The sequence below is a fragment of the Sinocyclocheilus rhinocerous genome, unplaced genomic scaffold (assembly GCF_001515625.1).
Source record: "Sinocyclocheilus rhinocerous isolate Xijiao unplaced genomic scaffold, SAMN03320098_v1.1 scaffold2254, whole genome shotgun sequence".
In the NCBI taxonomy this organism is placed as follows: domain Eukaryota; kingdom Metazoa; phylum Chordata; class Actinopteri; order Cypriniformes; family Cyprinidae; genus Sinocyclocheilus; species Sinocyclocheilus rhinocerous.
Window position 1 is genome coordinate 143,758 of NW_015652339.1, and position 12,217 is coordinate 155,974.

At 31.5% G+C, this 12,217-nt stretch overlaps 1 protein-coding gene across 1 annotated transcript; it reads right to left on the reverse strand.

Moving 5' to 3' along the window:
• Nucleotides 1–627: 627 nt before the first annotated feature.
• On the reverse strand, nt 628–9,761 carry cnmd (chondromodulin). Its single transcript, XM_016520867.1, has 7 exons — nt 9,723–9,761; nt 9,495–9,629; nt 7,336–7,434; nt 7,180–7,254; nt 5,682–5,835; nt 4,015–4,166; nt 628–1,252 (listed from the first exon to the last, which is right to left on the reverse strand). The coding sequence occupies exons 1-7, from the start codon at nt 9,753–9,755 to the stop codon at nt 1,028–1,030; spliced, it is 873 nt and encodes a 290-aa protein (XP_016376353.1). The 5' UTR covers nt 9,756–9,761; the 3' UTR covers nt 628–1,027.
• Between the last annotated feature and the right edge of the window lie 2,456 nt (nt 9,762–12,217).

The window sequence follows — 12,217 nt, forward strand, 5'->3', positions numbered from 1 at the left end:
GTTAATTCATGGATTAGCCAAATGATTACAAGCAAACCCAAGCCTAAGCTTAATGAGTTATTAATGCCTACGCAGAGGATTTTGTGAAATTAAGTTGCAACTCTTAGACACAAGACAATATTAGTTTCATCCAACTCAGTACTTGTTAATTGCCTGGAGGCTGTGGAAATGTGTTTTACAGTTTGCATTTTAAAAAATGCAATGCAAATATTTATTTTCATGTAGTTCTTCATGTAAAACTGAAGCATGCAATTTCTGTGCCACTTGCAATACCGAACAGAATTGCAAAAATAATGACTGTTCCAATCAAACAACATCTTCCATTGGATTCCCATTGCAGTTTTGTTTCGTTCCTCTAGTGGCTCTGAAATAAAACACTTCACATTTAAACATATTTTAATAGTTCTAAAATCATGTCTGCTATTCAAAATTACTTGTATATCAGAACACATTCATGTCTGATATTTGTTCCATAAATGGTTACATTGGAGGTTTACTTTTGTTGAAAATATCTCATTATACCTCATTTTTCAACATTGCAAAACTCATATTTGTCAACTATGATTTTGAATAGGTCATGAACTTAAATCAATGCATGTCTCAAAATATCTTTTATTGCATGTATTTTACAGTTTGCATTTTAAAAAATGCAATACAAATATTTATTTGCATGTAAATCTGATGTTTTTCTTTGCCACTTGCGACCAAACAGAATTGCAAAAATAATGACTGTTCCAGTCTTCCATTTCAAATTGCAGTTTTGTTTGGTTCCTCTAGTGGCTCAGAAATAAAACACTACACATTTAAGTGTGTGTAATTCAAAAAACATCTTTTAATAGTCCTAAAAATACGTGTCTGTTATTCAAAACTACATATTCTCAACTATTGCTAGGTAAATGTTTATTTGTATATCCATGTCTGACTTTCAGAGGTTTATTTTTGTTGAAAATGCCTCATTATACTTCATTTGGACCTTAAGGGCAAATCTACTGTGCCTTCAGCTGGTGACCAGCAGAAACATGAGAGCTTATACGAGACCCAGCACGCGAGCCGCCCACCAGCGGCATGGCATGATGACCCTGCAAACCGGCCGACAGCCGTGGTAGTTGTAAGGCCACGGCCAGTAGCCCCCGTGAGGCTCACATACCCGCTCACAATGGGTGTAACTGCGATGACATTCTGTACAACAAATGCCACGATGGTCCAGCATGGGATCGAACACCATGTGCCCCTCTGAACCCTCCTGATTCCGCTGGAGAGAGAAGAGAAAAGATGGTGAGCAGAGCATCGTGCAACTATTTCAGTGGGGCAGCAATTCTGGTTCACTTGGTGCCTGAGAAACGTTTTTAAAAAATGTGTATTATATACGCTTAAATGTTAGTTTTGTTAAGTCAAGTCCGGTCTGTAATCTACTGTACACTACTGTTCAAAAGTTTTTTTTTTATGTTTTTGAAAAAAAGTCTTTTATTTTCAACATGGCTGCATTTATTTGATTAAAAATACTGTAAAGTTGTGAAATATTATTACAAAAATACAGGAAAAACAGGAATATTCTGAAATATTATTACAGTTTAAAATAAGGGGTTTATATTTGAATATATTGTAAAATGTAATTTATTTCTGAGATCAAAGCTGAATTTTCAGCATCATTACTCCAGTCTTCAGTGTCACATGATCTTCAGAAATCATTCTAATATGCTGATTTGCTGCTCAAGAAATATTTCTGATTATTATCAATGTAAAAAAAAATAAACTGCCGAATATTTTTGTGGAAACTTACATTTTATTTTTTAGAATTCTTTGATGAATAGAAAGTTCAAAAGAACAGCATTTATTTGAAATAGAAATATTTTGTAACATTTTAAATGTCTTTACTGTCACTTTTGATCAATTTAATGCATCCTTAATGAATAAAAAAAATATATTATTATTATTTTCATCTTACCCAAACTTTTTTAAGCAGCACAAATGGTTATATTAGATTAAAATTAGGTTAAAAGGGCTATATTAACAGCAAAAACTGTTACAAATGTTCTCCAAACGTTCTGACAAGGTTCTCTCAAAATTACAAACAAACATTTTCCAGTATGTTAATAGGATGTTCATTCAAAGTTATCTGTTCTTAAATAATGTTCTTAGATAGAATGCAAAAAGATTAGAGAAGCAAGTGTCATTTTTTTTTTTTTCAAAGAAAACAAGCAGTTAGTAAATAAATAGAGTGCAAGTCTAATTCTTTTTGTAAAGAATAGAATTAGAATAGAGAGTGCTAGAGTTAGAGGGTCAATTAGGTTAAAAGGGCTATATTAACAGCAAAAACTGTTACAAATGTTCTCCAAACGTTCTGACAAGGTTCTCTCAAAATTACAAACAAACATTTTCCAGTATGTTAATAGGATGTTCATTCAAAGTTATCTGTTCTTAAATAATGTTCTCAAACGTTTGCACAAAAACATTATTTATACATTGTTCATGTAATTTTATTCAATTTAATGCATCCTTAATGAATAAAAAATATTATTATTATTTTTATCTTACCCAAACTTTTTTAAGCAGCACAAATGGTTATATTAGATTAAAATTAGGTTAAAAGGGCTATACTTTTGTAGGCAAACATTAATGCCTTGAATTGTTTGCGAGCAGCTACTGGTAGCCAGTGCAAATTGATAAACAGAGGTGTGACGTGCATTCTTTTCGGCTCATTAAAAATGTATCTTGCTGCCGCGTTCTGGATTAATTGTAAAGGTTTGATAGAAGTGGCTGGAAGACCTGCCAAATAAAAAAAATATATTATTATTATTTTCATCTTACCCAAACTTTTTTAAGCAGCACAAATGGTTATATTAGATTAAAATTAGGTTAAAAGGGCTATATTAACAGCAAAAACTGTTACAAATGTTCTCCAAACGTTCTGACAAGGTTCTCTCAAAATTACAAACAAACATTTTCCAGTATGTTAATAGGATGTTCATTCAAAGTTATCTGTTCTTAAATAATGTTCTCAAACGTTTGCACAAAAACATTATTTATACATTGTTCATGTAATTTTATTCAATTTAATGCATCCTTAATGAATAAAAAATATTATTATTATTTTTATCTTACCCAAACTTTTTTAAGCAGCACAAATGGTTATATTAGATTAAAAATAGGTTAAAAAGGGCTATATTAAAAGCAGCAAAAACTGCTACATTAAAATAGAAAAGAGTTCTTTTAAATTGTAATAAAACTTACATTTACATTTAGACATTTAGCAGATGCTTTTATCCAAAGCGACTTACAAATGAGGACAATGGAAGCAATCAAAATCAACAAAAGAGCAATGATATGCAAGTTCTATAACAAGTCTCAGTTAGCTTAACGCAGTACACACAGCAAGTTTTCTTTTTATTATATAATAAAAAAAAAACAGAATAGAAAAAAAGAATACAGCAAGCTAATGTTAGAGACCTTTTGTAATGAATTTAGGTAAATGGGTGCAGAGCCAGTGGTGGTTTTGTAGGCAAACATTAATGCCTTGAATTTAATGCGAGCAGCTACTGGTAGCCAGTGCAAATTGATGAACAGAGGTGTGACGTGCATTCTTTTCGGCTCATTAAAAATGTATCTTGCTGCCGCGTTCTGGATTAATTGTAAAGGTTTGATAGAAGTGGCTGGAAGACCTGCCAAGAGAGCATTGCAATAGTCCAGCCTGGACAGAACAAGAGCTTGAACAAGGAGTTGTGAAGCATGTTCCCAAAGAAAGGGCCGGATCTTCTTGATGTTGAATAAAACAAATCTGCAGGACCGGGCAGTTTTAACAATAGCCTACTTCACAATATTAAATATTTAAATTTTAATAATACTTCACAATATGTTTTTACTGTATTTTGATCAAATAAATGCAGCCTTGGTGAGCAAAAAATACTTTTTTTTTTTAATATTAAAAAATCTTAATCATTCTAAACTTTTGACTGGTTGTGTGTGTATATTTATAGCAGGTTTATGCATGACTTTAATAATGAAGGCATTGCTCACATGATAAGGGTTTTCAGGGTTATAATTGGGCCCCGTCGGCCGCTCATCCTCTCGGGCTGAACTCGTGGAGTTTCGACGTCTCGTCTGTTGTCGATTTAATCCACCTGTACTCTGCCGTCTCACTCGCGGCACACTTCTCCTCTTCCTCAGTGCTTCAGAAACAGTCAGCAGAGAGCGAGAGTGAAGATAAGCAGCATTAAAGAGCGAGACATTTCTGAGCTTTAGATGGTAATCACCACCTCATTCACAAATGTCATGGTCAGTGTGTAATGACCACTGCATGTGTAACAGTTTTGCATTAAATATCCCACCTGGGATCAAGAAAAAGTGTGCATTTGTATCTAAAAAAAACGTGTATGTGCTGTATGAACCCAGCTAGCAGGTTCTCTCAATATAAAAAAAAAAAAAATTCCAGTATGTTAATAGGACGTTCATTCAAAGTTATCTGTTCTTAAATAATGTTCTCAAATGTTTGCACAAAAAACATTATCTATACATTGTTCATGGAAAAAATTTTCTGAAAGGTTTAAGTTGGACGTTTCTCTAACGTGTTTTAAACTTTACTACTAACTACTTTTCAGAATTTCAACATTCAAAAAGTAACGTTACAGTAATGTTTGTAAAATGATCAAATGGAACGTTCCCTTAATAAACTTCGCATGTTATTACTTGTTCAGAGAACATTCAAAAGTAACGTTCCCATAATGTTTGTTAAATGACAAAATGTCGTTCACATAACCAACAAAAACATTCAGAAATAACGTTTTCATAACTTAGTGGGGACGTTAGCAATACATTCTTAGAACATACTTTTTTTGTTAGCTGGGTATCTGGTCTTTAAAAATGTTCTGAAAGTGTTAGCACAAAAACATTATTTATACATTATTCATGGAATGTTTTATTTCTGAAACATTTTAGTTGGACGTTCATCTAATGTTTTTTTTAAATGTTACTATTTGTTTCAGAATGTTCAGAGAAAATTCAAAAGTAACATTCCCATGATGTTTGCACAATTATAAAATGGAATGTTCCGTATAACCAAGAAAAAACTTTTTAAAACATTTAAAAAACTGGACATTTTGAATGTTCAGAGAACATTCAGAAGTAACGTTTTCATAATTAATGGGAAATTTTTTGAGAACGTTTTGCCAATGTTCCCATTAAGTTCTGAATGTTCTCTGAATGTTCAAAATGTTCAGTTTTTTTAACTGTTTTAAAAACTTTTTTTTCTTAGTTAGTAATGGAAACATTCCATTTTTATAATTGTGCAAACATTATGGGAACGTTACTTTGCAATGTTCTCTGAACATTCTGAAACAAGTAGTAATATTTAAAAAACGTTAGATGAACTTCCAACTGAAACATTTAAAAAAACGTTGCATAAAAAAACCCCCAAAATTTTTGTGCTAACATTTTGAGATCATTATTAAAGACCAGATCACTTTGAATGAAAGTTTTACGTTACTGGAAGAACGTTTGTTCATAACTTTGAGAGAACCTTGCCAGAACGTTCTGAGAACATTTCCTGTTAGCTGGGATTGGCTTGATGGATGACATTATACGGCTCATACTAAACTATTAATCGTACAATAAAGATCAACACAACTTGAACTCCATCACTGCTGTTCATGTGTTGCAGGTTTATTAATGGAAATGAAATGAAACACCTCTGGAGTTTGCAGGATGATGCCAGTAAATGGGAAGGTCTCCGCAGAATCTCAGTATATCAAGGCTCAGAAAACTGATGTCCTTCAGTGGTTCTTCAGATGCGATCCAGACCAGAGACCCCACGTCAGATTTCACCGCCACAGCGTCGTCCTCCTATCGGTAATAAAAACAGAACAGTGGACAGAACACTGAGACCTGAAACTTCCAGACTAACTCTTTTTTTGATTGGATGGATCAATTAAAATTGAAAATGTATTTTACAAAAAAAGGTTTGAGTTGCTGTTAATGAAGATGCGTTTTGCACACAAAACCTTAAATGCCTGTTCACACCAAACATGATAATTATAACGAGAAAGATACTTTTAAAAGTCATACATTTGAAAGATATGGAAGCTTGTTTCCACCACATAATAAAAAAACAAAATTAAAAAGTAATTGCAGCTGAGTTTCTAATTGATATCTTGCCATTCTGACTTTTTTCTAAGAATTGCAAGACTTTTCCATGCAATTCTGAGTTTATATTTCAAAATTCTGACTTTTTTCTCGCAGTTGCAAGTTTATATCTCACAATTCGTACTTTTCTTTTCAAAGTTATGAGTTAATATCTCATTATCATTATCTTTTATTTAAAAAAAATATTCTTTTTTTTTTAAAGTCCTGTGGCGAAAATGGGCTAGCAGAATGAATAGAATAGAATAGAATAGAATAGAATAGAAGAGTCCACACCACAACTATAACGATAACAACAGAGGAGATATAGTTGAAATCCCTTTCACTTTTTTTTCCAGTTGATGAATGACAAAATGTTGAGAGCCAATCAGAATCCATTCTACTTTAAAGAGCTTTAGTATTTAAAGCGGCAGACGACCAAAATGCAGCACGCTTGTAATAAGAGAACGTTATCGCATGTTGGTGTGGACACTAAGTTAATCGTTGTCTTTATAGTTATAATTTTCAGTGTAGATGGCTTTTAACACATTGATCCTGACATTGAGCATTAGCTCAACCAATGACATGAGTTTGGGGGCGGGGCTATCAGTTTGACAGACAGTAGATGGGGGCGTGGCTAGGAAACGGGTATGAAATTCTGTTTAGTGATGCTGATGGTGCCGGAATTACACACTAAGCTGTAAGTAAACATTTTGAGAGGAAAAAATCTGAGGAATTTATTGAGAAAGTTTATACCTAGGCACAATTACAGCTAATTGCCTTTCATTTAGCTTGAGATACGTTTCCAATTTAGTCTTATTTATGTATGTGTATTCATGTAGCAGCTGCTTTTATCTGAGGTTTGTGAAACATGATGGACATGTAGATTCATTTCTGCAGGACTATTTTTAGATATCATCAATTTCATTCATATTTCATCAAAGTGGAATGCAGATATGGTCAAAATAGCCAATGTATAGTTAATGGGTTTTTAGTTAGTGGTCTAATATGTAGAATGAAGCATGTGGGCATCAGAAAGACTTTAATGGTGATCATGTTGTTCCTCACTTCAGAAAGTTCAGATCTGACTTGTGATTTGATGTAACACTTCTCTTTTCCAGGAAACTTGACTGCTGTAATGCCCTGTACAAGAGTGGAAATAATAGAGTTATTTTATGAACAGCTCTGAAATGAGATGCACGTTTATTATTATGTGCTGCTTACAGCTTTAAAGTCTTGAACTTCCACAATCTTCCCATCTCCAGCATCTGAATCATCTTCTATCTTTATATCGATGTTCCTGCTGTAGTGAGTGCTGATCGCCTGTCAACACCAGTATACCAGGGTTATTACGTTTTTAAAATTAAGTGAGATTTTGCTTAAAACACGAAAAATATCCGCCAATGGGGTAGGAAAAATAAAGTTAATTTAAAAAAGTGAAAAGAAGATTATTTTTCTTGTGCCACTGGCAGATATTTGGTCTTGTTTTATTTCGGTGCAGACAAAAATACTAAGTTAGAAAATATTTTTTGCGATGTTCGTTACTTGAAATAAAATAAATATTAACTCTTAAATTAAATAAAATATAAAAACTCCCATGTACTAAAATAACTAAAACTGAAAGAAAAAGTAATAAAACTATACAGACTGAACAATAATAATGATAAAAATGACAAAAACACATAACAAACTAAATGTAAAAAAATTAACTAATATTAAAATGAATATAAATAAAATATAAAAACTGTTTATTTCAGTTATTATTTCAATCATTTCTTATTTTACCTTAGTTTAACTTGATGTACTAGAATAACTAAAACTAAAACATAAATGCAAATTTATAAAAACTATATAGAGATTTAAAAAACTGTGTGTGTGTAGTTATAATTTTTTTAAAGTAAATAAATATATATGTATATATATATATATTTTTTTTAAAGATTAAAAATAATATTTTAATATAAAAAAAAAAAATGTCAAAACACACAACAAAATTAATTCTAAAAATAACCAATTTTAAAATGAATAAATGAATATGAATAAAATAAAATAAAATATTTCAGCTAGTTGCTAAGGCAACATTTCTCATTTAGTTTAACTTGATGTACTATAGTAACTAAAACTAAAACTGAAATAAAAATGAATAAAAACTATATAGACATTAAAAAACTAAAACTACTAAAAATGACAAAAACACACAACAAAATTACTAAAACTTTAACCAAAAATGTAAATGAAAGTAATAAACATAAAACTAAAAACTAATTCAAAATTACTAAAAACTGTCTCAATGATACTAAAATAACACTGCAACATACAAATATTACATATTTTAATCTAGTGGTTTTCATCAGGGAGAAACAGTGCTAAATAGAAATAATAAAACTAACAATATAATCGTGCATACTTGTCAAAAGAGGAGAAAATGCTTCCAAAATAGAATCATTTAAAAAAAAAAAAAAATTTAATGTAATGTGTGACTTTTTTTTTCTTTTGTACATTAATCAGTTTTGGGTCTCCACTTAATCTGAGTCCTGAAGCAAACCTACTGTAGTTGAGAACCACTGATTTAATCCATATAAAACATACTGTATAATATTGGTGCATTATTTTGTGTGGAGGTCCAGCAGGTCGTTAGCTCACGGGTGCAGCTCTTACTGGCCGTTTGTGTTTGTGTTGGGAAGTGATGCATGCTGATCTGTTTGCAGTGTTAACACTGCATGATTATAACCCAGCACACAGACCTCTTTGTTTGACGTCTTTAACCTGGCCGATTTTTTTGAAATACCAGAGGTGCCTGAAATCAATGCACACTGACGGCTGCAAATGCAAACACGCCGCTGCCTGCTTCATTGATCATTCCTGACTCTTTGCTGAGACAAACTGCAATTTAAATATTCTCATTCAGGCTCAAACCTACTGTGCTTTAAATATCGACACGTCTGTGCTATTGCATCAGCATGCATTTTAGAGAAACTGACTGTGTGATTATGCAATGCGGAATATTAAAAATGTATACTTTAAATATAGCAGTGTTACAAAATACCCCTGACGAATGCATGCATGCAAATTAAACCCAAAACACAGAACAATTTGCTGCACATCAAGAAGAACAAATAGTAAAAATGTTTTATTATCACACAGTCTCCATCCAGTTAACTCGTCACAATAAATTCTGTCATTCCACTTCGATTTACTTCATCAATAATGAACGTTTTATTGCAGGCACTGCTTTGGTTTGCTTTTAAGGAGCTCAAGTTTCAGTTTTTGTGGGCTGAATTTGATAGAAGTAATATTTTTGTGTAGGAACTTGTTTCTAATATTGCACTCATTTTGAGCCAAACTAGGTTAGACTACTGTACTGTCTGGTCTGAGACACTTACTTCTTTCTCGCTGACTTTCCACAAGTAAAAAGCTCCAATGCCTCCAAAAAGCAGCAGAACGGCTCCGGCGATGAAGGCTACGACCGCCGTCTTCTTCAGACGCACTAAGCCTCTGGGCTTCAAGCTACTGTTCGCCTTATTAAGCACATATTGTTGGAATATAGACAGAAATCAAGTATGTTAGATGCATAATGCGAAGTTTAAAGATAAAATGAAAGCATCACGTACCTCAAAAGGAACTTTTTCGGATGTTTCCTCCATGGCGTTCTCGCGTCTACTGAAAGCAGAGCTTTGTGACTTCGTGGAGCTTCTCTCAAGTTTCTGTCATGTAGGTGAGAAAGAGGAAAAATTCGGGGAAAATAAACAAGGTCCTGGAGAAACCCAAGCCTGGAATTCCTCTCTGGGGATTTTCTGTGGCCTGAGAAAACACGCTTCAGACTATTCATGCACAGTTTGACTGAATTTGTGTAAATTGACAGGTAAAAAGAGACCCGGTATATATGAATTCACTGTAGTAAATCCAGGGGATGCTTTCGAAAGCAACATTTATAATTAAATTCAACAAAGTCAAGTAAGGTCCTTTAGTTTTACTAAGGCTGGATCTGTATAATCTGGATCTTATTTACGAACAATAGCAGTCACAAAACTCTTTTTCATGACTCTTTTGCATATGCTAGAATTACATTAAACTGATTAAATAACACAAATGTTGCAGTGATGAAAATATGTGACACACATGAAAACTCTTCTTTGTCAAGCTTTTTTCACTATGAACATTCGCCAACCAGCTTCATCAGGTGCATCATGGGATGCTTTCTAACACTTTTGAAGGAGAAACATGCGTGAGATAAACTAAAACTAAAACCATTAAAAACATTTTACTTGAAATATACATTAATAATAAAAAAATAAATGTTAACCATAATTAAAAATATATTTATTTATTTTAATTTCAGATATTTGCAAGGGCAATATTTTTTATTTTCATTTAGTTTAACTTGTACTAAAATAACTAAAACTAAAACTGAAATAAAAATTTATTTTAAAAGTGTACAATACAAATATAATACAAGCATACTAAAGAACTAATAAAAAAGACAAAAGCACACAACAAAATGACTAAAACTTTAAAATTAAAATGAAGACCTAAAATATAAAAAATGCAAAAAAATGTAAAAAAAATTATAATAGTATCTCAGTGATACTTTTAATATAATGCAATTTGAAATTGTATTAGAAAATTTCGTTGTAAGCACAATTTATTTTTCTTCAAAGCCAATATTCAAGCATTTAAGCCGAAGCCTTTTAGATCGAATATTTTTTAGATAAATTGTGTTTTTTGACTGGATTTGACAAGGATACAAAACATTGTACACTGTGTTTCCTCATGTTTTCATTTCTTAAAGTAGATCGTTGCTCTAGCAAAGGCAAGGTTATGGGTTCGATCCGCAGGGAAAGCAACTGATAGAATGTAAATGTGTAACTTGAATGAAATGTAATTAACTTTGGATAAAATCATCAGCCAAATGCATAAATGTAAATGTAAAAAATAAATAACTTGTTCAGTGATGTTATAAAAGTGGTAACATTTAGCTTTAAAAAACATTTAAAATGTTAGTTTGTTACTCATGCATTTAACCGTTTTAATATAATGCAATTTAGAATTTTATGACAAAATTCAACCGTAAACACAATTTATATTTGTCTATAAAGCTAATGTTCAAGTATTTAATCGGAAGCCTTAAGATTCAAACATTTTTAAGATCATAAATTGCGTCCAGCCTTTTAACTGGTTTTGTCAGGGATGCAAAACATTGTAGATTTGATCATAACTTATTTTATTTTTCATGTTTTCGTTTCTTAAAAAGAAACAACTTGCTCAGTCTAACATCTAAGTAAATGTTATAAAAGTGGTAACTTTTTTAGCTTTTAAAAAATGAAATCCAATGTGTGTTTCAGTGTGTTACTCATCCAACATAAATGTAAATTTTATGACAAAAATAATTGTAGGCACAATTTATATTTATGATCAAAAATTAAGTCAGAAGCCTTAAGATCAGTAAGTTTTAAGATAATAAATTATGTCCAAAATGTTGACTGGTTTTGACAAAATATAAATTTTACCATAAATTAAATGTTAAACTTGTTCAGTTTAAGTAAATGTTATGAAAGTGGTAACTTGAAAAGTTAATATTATTAGTTACTATTAGAAAATATTAATTGGATGAGTAACAATCTGTAACATACATTAAATATCTTTTTTTTTTTTTAAGTTTAAAAGCTTTTTAAAAATGACATTTAATGTGCTACAGATTGTTACTCATCCAATTATCCATTTTTAATATAATGCGAATTTAAATTTTATGACAAAATGTAATTGTCGGCGCAAGATTTAACAGTTTTTAAGATCATAAATTCTGACTGGTTTTGTCAAGGATGAAAAACATTGTAGATTTTACCATAACTTATTTTATTTCTCATGTTTTCGTTTCTTAAAAAGAAACCTGTGTAAGCAAACATTATAAAAGTGGTAACATTTGTAGCTTTAAAAAAATGACATTTAATGTGTTACAGTTTGTTACAGTGTGACAAAAAAGTGACTTGCAAACACAATCACATTATAATCATCCAAACATGCTATTGATAAAAATATATTTTGTATATACAAAACATCAACGTGGTCAATGATAGTATGTACAGCAACAATATAACAGTGTATCGTG